Consider the following 17004-nt stretch of genomic DNA (forward strand, 5'->3'; position numbering starts at 1 on the left):
CAGGTGATTTCGGCTGAGGCTTAGCTCTGCTAAGCCAGTTTAGGCAAGCAAAAGCTTGCCTAATTCATCATACTTGTTTACCTTCAGTGCCGAAACACAGTTTGCCAACTGTAGGCTAGCGGTGTTCCAACGTTCCTGCCTTCGTTTCGTCATTTTCGAGAGTCGTTGCCACAGCCAACTGTAGCATTGCGAGGCCCTCAAGACGCCAACAGACGCTTGCTCACGTGAGGCCCTCCGGAAGCAGATGCACGGCCTCCTCACATTTTTACCTCAAACACAGAGTAAGGGCATTCGGTGCGCTAGACCATGGTCACTAGCTAGACAGCTAGACAGGCTAACTTACAGATGCGCAATCTGTCGACTCATGCACAACTGCCCTGCTACAGCTAAATTTCATGAAGATTGTGACGGGGTATCCGTTATTCGATTCAAGGCCACGCGGATCTGGCGAAACCTGCTCGACCAAGTCTGTAATGTTGTCGCTTTAAGTCGACATCACCACAGCGTATCGTCGCTTAGTCGCTGAAGCTCAGATCTCACCGACAGAAAGGGCACTGCTTAGCTGATTTCGGTCCCTTCCGAATTGGGTCATGATAATTACAACATTGTTCCAAACAATATTTACGTTCTCTTAGGCTCTCCTTCGCTCGCCTATTTGCTTCATTAATTGATCTTGTGACCCCCCCCCCCCCCAGCTCTTCCGAATGGCATGGTATCACACGTAGAACAGTCATAATTATTTGTTATCGCTCAAACCGCGCTTTCCCACATAGGTATTTCTCCGCCAGCCAATGTACGAACTGCCCTTGGAAAAGTCAAGTGGAAACTTTGGGCAGAATACCGAACTGTGGAACAACCACCCCAGCACAGGGCGGTTCACCATAGTATTCTGCCTGATCGCTGTCGTGCTTGGAATCCTGACCATCGTGGCCCTGACCATATATTATCGCTCCAGCGATTCGCTGTCACTAACGACCATTAAGGTAAGAGGTTTCTTTACCTTATTCAGAGGCAGGGAAACATTAGCATGCAATGCATTGCGCAGATAAACAATCTGTGTGAAGTAGTTGAATGATTACTACTCAGCTTTCTGCAGCTGGTTTTTATAGCTTTTATAAGCTTTATTTCAGTGCCTTTGAAAAGCATTGTCACGTGTTCCCAAAAAAAAGACATGATTTTTTTCAACACCTTGCCTGGCATTATAAGTTTTCTGATAATGACAGCCGCGTGAGCGCACTTAGAGCTATTCAGACCGTTATTTCGTGTTACTCACAGGCTACACTCGACAGCAAAAAAGATACAAGAGTCTGGGGGATTTGCTAAACTTGTAAGTGACAAAAGTTTTATGTGTTGTGAAAGTGGTTAATCGGTTTTAAATTTTGGCGTGTCGCTTTCAAAGTTAACGATCATAGCTCGTCGTATAATGGCGGAGTGCGTATTAATTTTATGTGTTGCTTTATTTTAACGCATTATTGACAAGCCGAAACAAAAAAATATACACCAATGAAATGCATTGCGCGGAGGGAGATGTATAAAAATAAGAGGAAGAAACGGGGAGGCTAACCAGGTAAAAGAACCAGGGCCCGGATTCACAAAACTCACTTACGAAAACATTTTTGCGCAAGGGAAATTTTGTTGCGTAAGTCGATTCACGAAACGAAAAAAACGTCGTAAGAGGCCATAGTTGTCACATCGGCCGCTGCAAATAAAGCGCGCTGTGACTGCCCGGGAACATGTCAGCGATGGTGATGCAGTTGCTATATTTGCTTACGTCACCAAAAAGTGCTCGTAAGTGAATTCACGAAGCGAAATTGAGCGTAAAAACAGCATGGCTGAGAGAAAATCCCAAGAGTGGTCTGGACCACTCTTAGGAACAATGTGGCTACTTAGAACCTGCTGCCGCAGCGGTATACTTTGGTGCCCTGGCTGGTTTTGAGTTAATTCACGCCCATTAAGGGCTGCCTGATGACTGCTGGTGCGTTTTTATTTCTTTCGGCGCTTTGAGCTTCGCGTGTTGTTTCCCTTGTACGCAGTGGATGGTGTTGACAACCACCACCGTCCAATAAGTTCGAAGTCGCAGTAATTGAAGAATTCTATTGGGCGTTAATGGCATAAAACTACGCATGTAAAGATTTGTGGTTGGATGAAAACCAATGTGATACGTGAATGGTCGGTGCATTCGAACGCGACATGACATAGGATCAACCTTATTTGTTATGTTGTTGTGTTGCACCCCATCTCATCCAATTAAAAGTGCGACTCGAGATCCTTGCCTCATTGGTGGAAATTACCACCAAAGAGGTTAATGGGAGCACATTCTTTGCACGCTATTGGAAATAAAAATGAGAGCAAGTTTTCAGTCAGTGGTTCCTAAAGTTTGTGCTCTAGTGTACTTTCATTGGCTCTAACTGTCCAATGGTTGCGATCTCTGAAATACAGCTGTCGATACACTTTGGGACGATCTGGAACAAAGCGTACTTTGTAAGCGTATTAGGGGTGCGCGTGATTACGCATGGAACTACAAACAGATCATGCATCCTCACTTTCACTGTTCAGACACCGATATGGACCGTGATATTATGGCAAGCAATCGGAATGAATTGACCCTAGTAACTTTGTATGACACCGAAAATATGCAAACCCTCACGATTTTGGAGCAAACCTTGGCTGAATTCATCCCTGCGTCAATTACCAGCCATTTAACTTGGCGCACGAACATCATTCAAAGGTAGAGCGAGCCACTGACATGTATTTTGTGCGACGCAGTGACCACTTCACCTGAGAATAATAGCGTTGCGAAGGTGAATCCCCTGTCGCATGCTCTGATCGAAGCAGACGACAAACGCGAGCAGACGACGGCTTGGCCGACAGGGACAGCTTGTGATTGGTTGTGAAGCAATACCCTCTACATCAGCTCACTCCGTGACGTTGCCAAAACAATTCTTTCATCTGGCACGCCTGTCCTGTTCGTCATATCACCCCCCTCGCACATAAGAGAAAATTTTGTCATGCCGTGAAAATAGTGCAAGTACTTTCTAAGAGCTCTCTTATCATCTTATGTGCTGCGCAGTTGTCGAAAACAACATGGCGTCGTAAACGGTATATCGGTCGGTGCGACTTTCAGCAAACGCTTCTCGCACGAGTTACTTCAGCGTTTAACCGGATTTGTTGTGATTACAGCAGCTCTTTTGGTGCGTGTAAGCAGTGCGGAAAGCTGTGGCAGTGCGGAAAGCTGTGGCAGTGCAATGGTGTACGGTGAAGCGCAGCGAAGCCTGTGCGTCGGTGTGGTTATCAAGCGGGGATCGGCGTCGATGTATCGACGGCAACTAGCACTCGAGAAGCCTGCAATGTGTGTTTGTGTGCCGATAACAGTTCGTTCGCTTGACTTTCCGGTCTCTCAGTTTGGTGCTGTGCGACATTTCGGATTGACAGAGTTTTGACACGTTACTTGAGTGACCCCAAGTACGTACGGAAATGTATGAACTACGCGCTCGCTTCTTGCTTTGCCACTAGTTAGCCCGTACGCTTCTATTTACTTGAGAGCAATGTACTGTTCGGGAGTGAAACGATGTTCGTTGTTAACAGTGGTGCTGTGTTGACGTTCCAAGATTTGTGAACAAGCTGTGCTCGTGTGACCGAAAATTGAAAGACAGCGTTGATAACTGTTTTGCACTGCGAAGTCGTGGTGGGGCAGCTTGGCGCTTTTGTTTGTTAAGTCGTCACTTCTCCTTTTTGTGATAACCATAGTCCTAGCGCTGTGATGTGATCAACCAAAACTGCGAGATGCAACATTCTGTTGTGGATCGTGCTACTTTGGAAGCGCGCCTAGACTGTTCTTCGGTAACAAATTGAGAGTTCTATGTGGCAGCGAGAGCCCGTGAACGTCAAGCTTCCCTCCGGCCCCCCCAAAAAAGCAAAGATTTCACCGGTGCCTTGCTTTGGACGAAGTTGTAGGCCAATATCGCCTAACTACAGGTTTCCGAGTTCGTCTGGCCATCGTTTTGCACGGCACTAGAGCCTTGACAACAGCCGGTCATGGCCAGTTCATACACTTTATCAGTGGACGTGCACGCCTGGCCAGCCCTTCATTGCTGTCATCGGCAGCTTCCAGTCTGCAGATGCCCTTTGCCTGTTGGCCGTACTTGGTTTCTTATGACATCGACGGCTACTAAATGCTGCCATCGGTGAGTTCACCTTGCAGAATAAATTTCACCGGTACTATATTTCACGCAGTTCTATAACGTGTGCAAGTTTTTAAGCCCATCAGATGTAATGTTTCTCTGTGGTAAGTTGAAGCATGAAAAATTTACTACTACTGTTATATACATACATATAATATGGAGCAAATACATAAAAAGTTTTCTTTGTGATTTGATACAAGTGAGCTCTTGTTTGATTATGAGGTTGGGCCTGTCGATTGACCACGTTTGATAGTTGGAAAGTTAATGCGAATTTATTTTTCAGGAGCCAGGTTGCACTTAAAAAATTTATGTTATTTTGGAAAATTAGTTCTATAGACGATTACCACTGTGGTAGTACAATACTTCAGTAGGACATATATATTGCGGTACGTAAATTTTACATGAGGCTTCAGTTTATTTCAAAGTGAATATAGCAGATTTTGGTCACTTTAACGAAGTGATAGCTTCCTCAAATAAGTATTAGAAGTGAGTGCTTTTAATGATTGTTTTTAATTAAATATCTTGTTTTTGGCTCTTCACAGATCGCAGAGATTGGTTTGTTAAGGTCCTGTGATGCATCGGTTGCACATTCTGGCACATCAATCCTCATCATTACTTGGAGCACCTGTACAAAAATAGGAAGGACACGTTCTCCCTAACTGTGGAAGCCTATGTCACTGCTGGGACTGTTATCGTTCAGTGGATGTGGCGTGGAAGCATGCATGGCAGCCTGATCTGGAAGGACTGCAATCTGCTTGGGAGCTTCGAGGGCACAAAACTGCCTAACGGCTGGCTGCAAGGTTAGTTTTTCTTTAATACATACGATTACGTGAACACCACTTACTGTGCACAAATTGAAAACCCAAGCATGGTTGCTTTCAGTGGATACCTGTAATATTCTTACACATAATTCTTATTCAACATTTATAGAACTAAATTGCAAGATAATTGAGAATGTTGAAAACTGAAAGCCTGCAGCTTATGAATGAAACTCCAATAATCTGAGACTCAAAAGCTAGTGCTCTGAAACGAGCACAAATACTTTGATTCCTTATTGAGCTCTCGAGCTTGTCACTCCCTCTGTGGATCAAGTGCTCTGGAAGGAAATAGCAAGTGGGTGAAAATTGCCTGGCTGTTCACAACTTGCAAGAAGAAAGACCTATTGAAGAAGCCTCAGATGACATAGGGCCAGTAACTGCATCTTTTACCTAATGTAGTTTTTCTCTCTCAGTGCTGTTGCTTGTGTTTCAGCCGAACATGTTCACCACGATTGCATAGTGATATATATTTTTCTAGAAATGTACCTGACCTAAGTATGCATTGTTGATCTCTAAAGGTGACGTTCAGTGTGTTTCAAAGCCATGGCTTCTCATTTCTTTGTCTGTGGCTAGCCTATTTCAGCAGCAGAGCGATGCAGCTAGCACACACGCAATTCAAGTCATGGAGCGCTCCTTTGGTGTTCTGTGCAGGATGCAGCATATCCATCCGGCAAGACACTGGTATCAACAATAATGGTGAGTGTTGGTGGCACCTGTAGGAGCCCGTTGTGTTTGTTGCGTATGATTATTTCCCCTGATGAAGTGCAATTTTAAAAGGTTTTCTTCATTTAGAATAATAGATGTCAGCAACAAGCACACTCATAATCCACAAGTTCTTTGTGTCTTCTAGGCTGCCCATTTGCTCCTATATGCGGTATGGTGAGCTGGTTATGTTAGACAGCCTTAAAATTATGAACATTGACTGTAGTGTTGTAATGCAGTCTAACTTGTGTTTCTTAGTGAACCTATTTGTGGTCTACTTCTCGCTCCTAGTGTAAAGTCAAAATAGAAGAAACTCTATTGGCTTTTTATGCCTGTCAGAAGTTTCATGTCTTCATCTACAACATTGTAGTTTTGCTCTTGTATCATATTAAATATATTTTCAGTCTTCACTGTTTGTGTGTGTGTGTGTTGAGGCTTGTCATTGGCTTCTGAAAATACAATATCTGTAAATATGAGCACATAATTGACAACTATACACTCTTGCATGTAGCATGGTTGTAACAATGATCTGTACTTTTCTAAGTTCCAGCAGTAACAAGGGGTTCGGTGCTCCATGGTCATGAAAAGTGTATCAAGAAGAGAGCACAGAAGACCAACAAGTATAAAGGGACTGCCAGTGACTGTTCTCCTGCTTAAAGTTTACAACAGCAGAAAGAGCACATTGTGATGTCAGGAGCAGTTGCTGCTTAACTTCTTAGCAGTGCATTATTCAGCAGTTCATTTGCTTGCATTCGAAATTATTTAAATTTTGCATGGAAGATACCAAACTATGACACTAATTTAAAGGCTGCTGTAGTGTTAGTGGGCAAATATTCTTGAGCTGAAGTTTTCAACATGTGTGTTAAGTGCCTGCGTGCCTCTACATTTACATGCCAGAAATCACAGCATCTATGGTCGCCAATGGTAACTGTGTTTGCATTCTTTGTAGTACAAGAAGTAAAGCCATGGATGCAGTAATTATCTACTTAGTCGATGTAATCCTTCAGTGTACACTCATTTGTATAGCACCAATGATGCCATGAGTGTATAAGCTCTGGGAAGTGAATCTATGTGAATTATTTTATTTGGAAGGAAGAGGATCATCACTACTCCTAGTATATCTTAAGGGGAGATGCGAGTCGAAAAATCGCGTTTTTAGCGAAATTTCTCGTATTTCTGATTTTTATTGCATTGTAATCTTCAAACCTTCTTCTTTCATCTGTGAAAATTTCAAAACTAAATTCGAACCGCAACATGCAAAAAAATGTGTATGAAGGCATCGCGGTGGCTCAAAATTTCGTGAATTTGCACCGATATTGGCCATCTTTGACTGCGCGCTGCTCCCCGTCGCAGTGCCGCCCACCATCGCGATCGGTTGGGAAAGTTGCGTCCGGCCTTCTTCTTACAGCTCCGACGACCGCCAGTTTTGTACGTGGGCAAAAAAAATAAAAAACGAGGCCTTTTTATCATGTGGTTTGAGCGGTTTGAAACGCGCGGCACCCCAAGCTGCATCGCCATTGGCTACCGAGTCATTGTCAGCTGTGTTGGTGGCGGCCATCAGCATTTGGTCCGTCTGCTTTTCTGCGCGTTTACGCATATTTCCGCGATGACAAGCCCGAAAAAGTGCAACATGAGACCGCAGAAGTTTCGAACGAAGCACAAGTTCAAGGGAAGGCGGCGTAAAGCGCCCCGAACGACGGCGACGAACGAGAACGCGCCTACGTGTGCTAGGCCTGATGGCGGCATCGACGAGTGCGCGAGCGGCAGTGGCTGCGATGAAGGGATTGACGCTGCGCTTTCTTTCGTCAGTGCTTCGAAAAAGAAGCTCGGCTTCTTCGAAAAAGACAAAAGACAGCGCGATGAGGTTTGTGCAACGACAGTTTTGTGCGACACCCTCTTGCTGACGGCACTTGTGGCAGGTGCAGCATGCCCTGCTTGTGGTATTCAAAAACTTGCCGTTCGGGAGCAGGCAGAAAAATGCAAGGGACTTTCGTCACTCCTCGAACTTCATTGCGAAAACAGCGAATGCTCAGCGACTGTTCTTTTGTGCTCCTATACGTCACGACAGTGGGAGCTCCCGAGATAGTTTCGCTGTAAATGTGAAGGCGGTGGTGGCTGCACGCGCTGTCGGCATTGGGCATGAGCAATTGTCGAGATTTTTCTCCATTATTGGACTCCCAAAGCCAATGCACCACCGAAGATTTTTTTCGATAGCAAAGAAGGTGCACACCGCTGCCATGGCAGCTGTGAGTGAAAACTTGCGCCGATCCAGAGAGTTGACGAAAGAACTAGCAGGCGAAACTGATGTAGCTGTTATGTTCGACGGCACTTGGCAGAAGAGGGGCCACAAAAGCCACAACGGGATTGGCGCAGTTATCTCCTTAAATACTGACCTCTGCTTAGACTTCGAGGTCATATCAAATTACTGCCTGATATGCAGTAGGCACAAGGATATGGGCCCAGACGAGGAAGTGTGGCAGGCATTCCATGGCCCAGTCTGTGAAAAAAATGCAGACTGTTCCTCCCATGCCATGGAAACGAAGGCTGCAATGCGCATTTGGCAGAGAACATTGACTTATGACACCCCACTGCATTTCATGACATTCTTGAGTGACGGTGACAGCAAAGCATATAGTGCAGTTGCAGCGTCAAAAGTCTATGGTGCTGTCAATATAGAAAAAGAAGACTGCACTAATCATGTGGCCAAGAGACTTGGCACCGCGCTACGGAAGCTGCATGTGCCATTACCACAAGGGCAGAAAATGAAAGAGCCAGCCATTCAGAAGCTCCAAACATACTATCAAATTGCCATAACAAGCAACAGGGGGAGTGTACCGGATATGTACACTGCAGTATGGGCTTCGTACTTCCACTCATGCTCTACTCACAATGCTGGCAGCCACAAGTTTTGCCCTGCAGGAACAGAGTCGTGGTGCAAACATCAACGCGCTGAAGCACTTGGTGAACCTGCACCACGCCACACACCTCTCCTGACAAAAGCACAGGGATTGGCTGTTTTGCCCATTTATAAGCGGCTAACGGATGAGAAGCTCCTTGCTCGAGGCATCAAAGGGAAAACCCAAAACGCATCGGAATCCCTGAACAGCAAAATTTGGCTACTTTGCGTGAAGACTAAGTTTGTCTCCCGAACGGTTGTCGAGACTGCCGCAGTTATGACAATCCTGTGGTTCAACAAGGGTCATGCTACTTTCGAGCACATCCTGGAAGAGCTCAACATACTGCCATCTAGAGATCTAGTTAATTTCAGTGATTCCCGCGATGCGAGGCGCATCAAGAGAATATCCGAGCGTCTGACAGCAGAAGCAAGGGCCCACCGTGGTCGTGGAGTGAAAAGGGCACGGCTAGAAGAGAGTGCTCGCAAGGACCGTGAGGGCACAACCTATGCTGCAGGACAGTTCTAGTAACTCGCAGTGCTTTTCAAAGTTCTGTTGAACATTATGGCCAAAGATTATGCATTTCTAACAACTCTGTGATAAAAAAAAAGGTTTCAAACTTTCAAATGCGTTTTTCTCCTTTTGCAGTTTTGTGTGATCTGTGCTTCTTATACAAGCTAGTTCGTACGCTTAGAATTGTCATACCTCTATAAAATTTTGCACATAGCATGATGAAGGCCCATAGAGTGCAAGTATCTATTCATATGGTCAGTGCTGCTTGATTATGTTTTTCAAAAATTACATAACATTGAAAGCCCTTGGCAACTAGAGCCATAGTAAATTTTTCTATTTTATTATTGTATTTCACCTTTTTACACACAAAATTTATATAGTTTTTTGCACTCTACAGTTACAAAGGATCATAATCAGCTATATCTGCATGCTTTATCTCAAATTTTTATAGGTCAGAATTGTTGCATAACAATGGCCATAATTTTGCAGTATCTGACCTGCAGAAAGAAAATCAAGCAATCTACATGAAAATAAATGACATATTTGAAAAGAGGAGAAAAAACTCTATTAGCATGCCAATTTGTGTTAAATTCAGACTCTTATTAAAGAAAATCGTTTTTCGAGTAGCATCTCCCCTTAACAGTAGATTTTAGTGCTTGGGTATTATCCCACTGCCTATCCGTCCTTCAACAGTCTACTTATCTACTGTGTAAGTGTAACTTTTTAAATGTATACTTTGCTCGGATAGGTTTGTTCATAATGTAATGCAAGTGACTTATCATCTATGCAGCTCTACTCAGACTGGAAATAAAAGTATTTATTTTTATATGTAGCTATAGCATGCATTCACTTGTGTTTTTCTAGGTGCCTGTACAATTGTTTAGCCCTACAAAAGTGCTGGTATACTCTAATATTGAATCTGGCATTTTAAAATGGTTTGTTAGTAGAAGTAAGAATGTGTTTACAACCAATATTACTATCCACAGATGCACTGTGAAAACTCTGTGGAAATTTATTTACATTTATTGAACTTTGTGAAGGCAAATGTTGTTATGTTCTTTTATTGTGGTCCCTGTTTCATGCAAATGACACATAATTACTTTGCAGTGGCATAGTATTAGTTGTTATTTTACACATATGTGCTGAGCAACATCGCAGTTGAGGCCAGCAGCAAGACATACATGCAGTGCACTGGAGCATCACCTCACATAGTGTACAGTCTTTGCCCACCAGTAAACTCAATATTTTTCAAGCAGACTAATAGACAGCTGTATGGGAACTGTGTTGATGCCCAAACTTTGAAGTCTCCTTGAGGAGTGTTTTTCATCATTTTTGTCCAAGTGAAGCAGCTACCAAAGGCCACAACTGGTGGGAATGTGGTGGCCACGACACGCCAGAATAGAAACTTTTAGCTAAAGAAAGTTGATTCTACTTTTGAAAAGTGTTTTGGGGAAACGAAATGGCACTTATAGCTGTCAATATAAACACTGTTTGCACCAAGAAGCTTAGTAGCTTATAATTGTATTATTCATGTATTGTCTAGAATTTACTCACGCTGTGCCAACTTTCAGCCCAAGTGTCCTAACATGCTTTGTTAGTGGGTTGTGAATGAGCCAAGCTATGTAAATAAAGAGAGTGATATTGCACACATGTACAAAATATTGATGCACAGCCCTTTTCTGTAGCAAGATATTGTCAAGAGCTTTATTCTTGTGTTTTTAAAAAAACTGCTTGTCACTGGGCAGCAGCGGAAAACTTTGTATCAAGCTTTTGCGAGATGGTTTGAGACCGTGTTCAGACATAACAGTGCCGGTGGATTTCTCTCGTAAGTTACTTTCTGTAGTATATTCAAAATGAGTGTATTAGAATTGTTGTTTTATAGCCATTCATTTTAATATTTACACCTGAGTGTGTGTATGTATGTATGTATGTATGTATGTATGTATGTATGTATGTATGTATGGGTGTACATATGTATATGTGTGTGTGCGTATATGTATGTATGTATGTATGTATGTATGTATGTATGTATGTATGTATGTATGTATGTATGTATGTATGTATGTATGTTTGTATGTATGTATGTATGTATGTATGTATGCATGTATGTATGTATGTATGTATGTATGTATGTGTGTATGTATGTGTGTGTGTATGTATGTATGTATGTATGTATGTATGTATGTATGTATGTATGTATGTATCTTTTAAATGAGAATCCGTTTATCATTGGTGAGTAAGTTTGGTGATGATTTGGCTAAATTTGTTTCTAGTTATTTCTCTTTTGAGCCATTATACATTTCAATTTGTTTTGTACTGCATAAAAATAAATGTAACCTTACACAAAATATGTGTGTTCGAAGAAGTTTCATTTACCAACCTACAGTCATGGGCAAGAAATGGGGTAAAATGGAACGAACCTGCGAAGATTAGTTTCGAGCATAGCTACTCTACATGGCATATCTCGTACACATTGCGTTGGTTGAATATGTCGATTTCAACCTTTCAATTTTAATCAGAATAAGCAAGCTATCACCCGTGGTTGTATATGTGTGTGATATTTATGCATACTCTGATACCGGTTCGCAATTACAATTAAGGTCACAAATCTAGTCAAGCTGAATACACGAATTTTGTCCATGCACCTTTCATCTGCACTGGAACTGTTGTTAATAAAAAATAAACTTCAGTTTAGAAATTTATTCTAGTAACCAAAAGCAGGGTATCTCTTTATCACACAAATCAAATTGCCTTTGTTCTGTTCCAATCTGGACAATAGGGGACCCTCTCAGCAGAACTCTATTAACTGCTATAGTTCATTTTAACCATTGACAGCGACATTACACTGAAGCGTGCAGCATGACAAATAGCGGGAGAGAAGACACAAACTAATCACTCTGTTTGCGTCAGCTCTAACTGCCCGTGCCCTTTGGTCTTGCTGCATGTGATGATGCCCACCAAGTTAGCACGAAAGCGTGTCGCTACAAAGGCAGTCAACTTGGCTGCAAGCAGTTAGCTCACTGCATGTGTAGATTTTCTTCAAAACACCGTGAAGACTTATTGCTGGTCGAATATTCAAACACGTGAAAAGTAATATACCAGGTATGATATTGGTATTTCAGCACTGGACACTTTTGCGATAAGAGAGAATGGAGGAGAAAATTATGAACCCTGAATTGTTTAACTTTTGAAGGAGCACAGTACAGCGCTTTTGGGTCAAAAGTGGAGTGAAAGAAGCAAATGCGAAAGCCTACTTCTCAAAAAACTAGTACCCGCCACCACGCATAATGTCAGGCCGGGCAACCTCTTGAAAAGAAAAAGTGCTCAGTGATTCTGCGAATCGAACCAAGTACCTCCTAAATTATAGTTGAGCGCTGTAACCGCTCGTCCACTGCAGCAGTGCTTGTGTTCGCCCTATTGCTGATATATCGTCATTCCTTCGAATGAAGCCAAATGCAAAAACGTCCCGTGAAACTTTGTCAAAAATAGAAAAAATAGTTAGAATGCGTTTTACCAAGGCTACTAGAAGATAGAAACCGTCACGTGTGATTGTATAACCGTGCGCTATTTATTCTTGTACATTACTGTCATGACGTTGGGATAGCCGGCTCTAACGTACGCTACCTTCTCATAGTTTGCCAAATATAGATAACAAAATAAAAATATATATCGGCCTGTGACAACGCTAATCAACTATTATGAGTTCACTGTCACTAGTGTCACTTTCACTAGAGGAATGCTCAGTTTGCTTCCATTATCGTTATTTAGGAAAGTTTTGGCTCATTAACTCAACTCTCTTAATTAGCATTGATTCTCACACCTAAGGACAGTCACACTTCATCTCGCTTTCTGAGTGGCTGTCACTCCCATATAACGCGTACTCCACTTTTTTATGCTCTCCGAGCATCTGACCCTGCTTTGCGGAGACTTTCCCTGACGTCTGCTGGGCCAGAAAATTGTCTTTATTATCTATCAATTTCAAGCTTTCGCGAAGCCGAAACGAGAGTCTCTCTCTCTCTCTCTTTTCATCCTTTTTGCACGTGTGATAACGTCTCTCGACCTCAAGACTCGTATACACGTCCCTTGCTTCGTTTGCGCACTCAAACAACGCTGGGCGAAATATTTCCACCGTGTTTTGTGAAAATCATTAGCACTGAGACACCTCCCGACGAGTCTCCCTCATTTTACGTAGACATATACCTAAGCGTAAGCGTATGCACGTTCTCGCATTCCGGCTTTATAAAAATGCTGCGGTGCATGGAACCAGCGAAATTGCGCTCACAATTTCATTTGATTACTGCTGTTATCTATTTCCGCACAATTCGTCTGCCGGCACCAAAGTCGCTGATGTGTCTTGTAATAAGAATATTGTAACAAAGGCTACCTTTGACTATAGGTACAAAACACCCTTACGTTAACCACTATACCGTGCTAGATTGCACCGAATTAGTTAAGTAGCAGCGCAGCTTCAATGAAATGTAAGGTAACTGGTCGCGTTAAATAGGGGAAGACATTCGAGGCACATTTTCAAACATTGCATGCATCGATTTTTGTGTGGTTTCATTTATGTGGTACACCTGGAGTGTTGTTTACTTGTACTTGGCGAGATAGCCCCGCCGTGGTGGTCTAGTGGCTAAGGTACTCGGCTGCTGACCCGCAGGGCGCGGGTTCGAATCCCGGCTGCGGCGGCTGCATTTCCGATGGAGGCGGAAATGTTGTAGGCCCGTGTGCTCAGATTTGGGTGCACGTTAAAGAACCCCAGGTGGTCGAAATTTCCGGAGCCCTCCACTACGGCGTCTCTCATAATCATATAGTGGTTTTGGGACGTTAAACCCACATATCAATCAATACTTGGCGAGATAGTGCATGGATTGCTCGGTGGCTTAAGGCCATCGAGCAATTATTTTTTTTAGCTACAGTCGTTCATTAAAGGCGAGTGCTTGGCTTTGCACAGCCCACCAAAACGTCTATTACAACGTACGCGGCATCCCGTAAGCGCTGTAGCAGACGCTCGCGGAACTGAAACTTAGATGCAGCAAATCATTGGCTATCATCGTATACTCTCGATGCTAGACGCTTTGCGTGCTACCTTGATATTATCGGCACACACTTCTTTCTTTCCTTGTCGTTTCATCGGCTATCGTGTGTCCTCCTTGCCCTCTTAAGTGCCGAATAAGTTAAATTCATACCCGCGCTATAGTAATCCCTCCAGATAAGAGAACTTTTGGCTAAGAAAATGCGTAGCCAAAGAGAAAGCTTTGTGAATTCGGCCCCAGTTCGCTACCTTATACAGAGGTGAGAAAATATGGTCGGAAAGAGGAGATAGATAAAATAAAAAAAAGTAATACACATGCACGCACATGCAGGGCGTTCCAATCACAGTCGTTTAAAGAGACTGGTTGAACGCACCAAGCTCCGGGGCGTCTTGATAGCCTTCTTCTATGATGTATATTCCTGTCGTTGGCGTAGTATTCTTTCTCCCAAAAGAGTGTGCTTGTCCAGTTGATCAACTGCATTGCTGAGTCAGTGTCTCAGCGAGTATTACTTTGGACATTCTGCAGAACATGCAAAGTTGTTTCATCAGTGCCTCAATGGTCACAGGCTGCAGTGTCGGTCATTCCTATGCGAAACGCGTACGCAATGATAAAAGGGCCACCCAACCATCACCTTCACGGTAGGGCGTTGTGCGTAAATTTTACACGTTAAACCTTACGTGCAGCACTGGCAGGTATTTTTACAGTGATTGTACAATTACAGATGCTTGGCGTACAAAAACAAAGTTGAAAGTATGCGGGAGCACGCAGTAACGCAGATCAATGTTTCTTAGTATATACTGAAGAATTTTCTGCCTCATTGTTTGCAGCTAGAGATGTTTGAAGAGCCAAATAAGAAAGTTTCTTGACATATGTTTTGGCAATGTTATGTGGACTTCACAGACTGCAAAAACAAAGAGACTAGTGGCAACAATTTTTTAACAGTGGAGTTCTTTTAAATCGAGTACAGCCCCACAAAAAGTTCACGACACGATGGAAATTTGGACTCTTACTTTGTAATAAGTAAGCTTCAAGCACTGTGTTGGAAACTGACTGTTAAATGTCAGCGCAATGTGTAATTAAACCAAAATAGTATACTTAAACTCCACAAGCCTAAACGTTTGTCACGGACGGCCATTTTTGGCGACACCGCGTCACGGCAATTAACGGGCGCCGTACTCCCCCACTGACCGTGAGAACGGCGAGCGCATGAAAGGGAGCCGAGAAGTGCAGAATGGGGTGCTCTTCTTAGAACGTCGCCACCGACGTTTGATCCTTTTGTAACTGCGGCGGCGTCTGCAAGGTCGTAGAAGGCCGCGGTATACCCCGAACAAGGATTAGTCTACGAGACGCACCGGCTGAGAGCCAAACGGTTGACCGTTCCCACGGGGAAAAGCGTGGGAAACGCTCTGGTGGCCAAGCCGTATGACAACAACCCGACAGGTTGTCACTCTCGCTAGTTGAGGGCCCTCTCCCAATTAAAAAGGGGTGGGGTCAAAATATTTTTGGGGCGGAGTTTCTATCAATTAAACGCACATGATTGGACCCATGTAGAGGTCTCTTGTCCCCAAGGAAGAGAGCGAGGAGACACGAGAGGGATTTAAGCGCAGGATTTTGCCCTGCTAGGCAGACTTGTCGCTGACCAACATTGTGTAGAAACAGATCAACAAGCATCTCTTCTAGAAGTTTTTAGTGTGGCTCTGTATCGGCTGGCCACCTAAACTTAGCCGTTCGTCTAGTTGTGATGCGATATTAACGACTGCAACGTAGACATCGGGACTTCGCCTCGAGTTAGCTCAACCTGCTCGAAGTCACCTGCAAGCACTAGCCTCCCGGAGCCACCAGCGTTGCTACACCGCCGACATCGCAGTCGTGCCAGAACTCTCTTCGACTTCTCGCATCCGATCGTCGGGGACGCAACGCGGCCGGTCTTCACACGTATGCCTTCACCTGTTTATATCTTCGAACTTTCTACTCCGTAGTTCTATTGTTGTTAGTTTGTGTAGCTTGTAATAGTTCTCTCTTGTAAGCTGGTTTATTGTTTTGGTTTTATATATTTTTAGTTGTATCAAGTGTTGATGTATTTTGTTAGTTGTATTGAAGTGTTGCATTAGATCCCGTGTGCTGCAATATCACTAGAGTAAAGTTCTTTTGTTTTCTCACGTCTCTGATCTCTTCACTGTCTCTGCTTGCGTACGGAACGAACCAACCTGCTGTCATTCCCGTCGCCGACTTCGCGCTGGCGACGCTAGAGTAGCAGCTTGTAACAACGTTGCTTAGGAGGACTTCTTACATTCCGTAATACCTCACCAAAACCAATAAAAAAAGTACCGTCCCCTTGCCTAACACCAACCACAAGTTTGACTGCATTGCATGGAAGTAGGAATATTACTTGGAGAGAATAACAGCATGCTTCTTGAAATGATATGGCAGCCAGACTGTCTTAACAACCTCTGTGGACCGGGAAACATATGCAACCAGAGATTGTTAGCTCAAGACTCGAGCATGAAACCCCTGTCTACTGATTTGATTTTATCGCAAGCTTTAATGTCATTGTTTCTGCTCTTTGTAGCATAGTGAACAGAAGTCATTCAAAAATGGCTTCTAACTTAGATGTAATGGCATCAGTTCAAAATAATAAGCTGTAATTCACCGGTAATGGATGTTAACATTGTTTTGGTGACATTAATAAGGAAGGAGCAATTAGGGTGTCATTTATGAGTAGCCTGTATTTAATTGCAATGTTTAGAGAATTCGCTTACAAAAATTTGATACATCTTGCTGAAGCACTAACCGATACCAATCCTAAAGTATGGTACTTTGATAATCAAACTTTGATTATCTTGATAGCTGCGGGCAAGTG

The 17004-nt window shown here is 43.4% G+C and overlaps 2 protein-coding genes across 5 annotated transcripts in view; both read left to right on the forward strand.

The window, feature by feature from the left end:
• Nucleotides 1-764: 764 nt before the first annotated feature.
• Nucleotides 765-17004, forward strand: part of LOC142803498 (neprilysin-1-like) — a 140311-nt gene continuing 124071 nt past the window's right edge. For all 3 annotated transcript variants that reach the window (XM_075888618.1, XM_075888619.1, XM_075888620.1), the window contains exon 1: nucleotides 765-983. In XM_075888618.1, coding sequence (XP_075744733.1) covers nucleotides 792-983 — 192 coding nt within the window. In that variant the 5' untranslated portion in view covers nucleotides 765-791. The remainder of the gene's footprint in view (nucleotides 984-17004) is intronic.
• On the forward strand, nucleotides 2663-16303 carry LOC142804132 (uncharacterized). Of its 2 annotated transcripts, none has more exons than XM_075890715.1 (4): nucleotides 2663-4184; nucleotides 4724-4981; nucleotides 5573-5695; nucleotides 6246-16303. In XM_075890715.1, the coding sequence occupies exons 2-4, from the start codon at nucleotides 4885-4887 to the stop codon at nucleotides 6356-6358; spliced, it is 333 nt and encodes a 110-aa protein (XP_075746830.1). In that variant the 5' UTR covers nucleotides 2663-4184; nucleotides 4724-4884; the 3' UTR covers nucleotides 6359-16303. The 2 variants fall into 2 exon arrangements, with proteins under 2 accessions (XP_075746830.1, XP_075746831.1); XM_075890716.1 differs by having other exon boundaries at nucleotides 2664-4184; nucleotides 5651-5695.

Source organism: Rhipicephalus microplus, chromosome 3 (assembly GCF_043290135.1).
Source record: "Rhipicephalus microplus isolate Deutch F79 chromosome 3, USDA_Rmic, whole genome shotgun sequence".
Taxonomy (NCBI): Eukaryota; Metazoa; Arthropoda; class Arachnida; order Ixodida; family Ixodidae; genus Rhipicephalus; species Rhipicephalus microplus.

What these genes read in the sequence shown, in the direction of transcription:
- LOC142804132 (XM_075890715.1), top strand. Translation starts at nt 4,885, where the DNA reads ATGTGGCGTGGAAGCATGCATGGCAGCCTGATCTGGAAGGACTGCAAT. An exon ending in GCCTAACGGCTGGCTGCAAG is followed by an intron (nt 4,982 to 5,572) that starts GTTAGTTTTTCT and finishes GTCTGTGGCTAG; the next exon opens with CCTATTTCAGCAGCAGAGCG. An exon ending in CACTGGTATCAACAATAATG is followed by an intron (nt 5,696 to 6,245) that starts GTGAGTGTTGGT and finishes TACTTTTCTAAG; the next exon opens with TTCCAGCAGTAACAAGGGGT.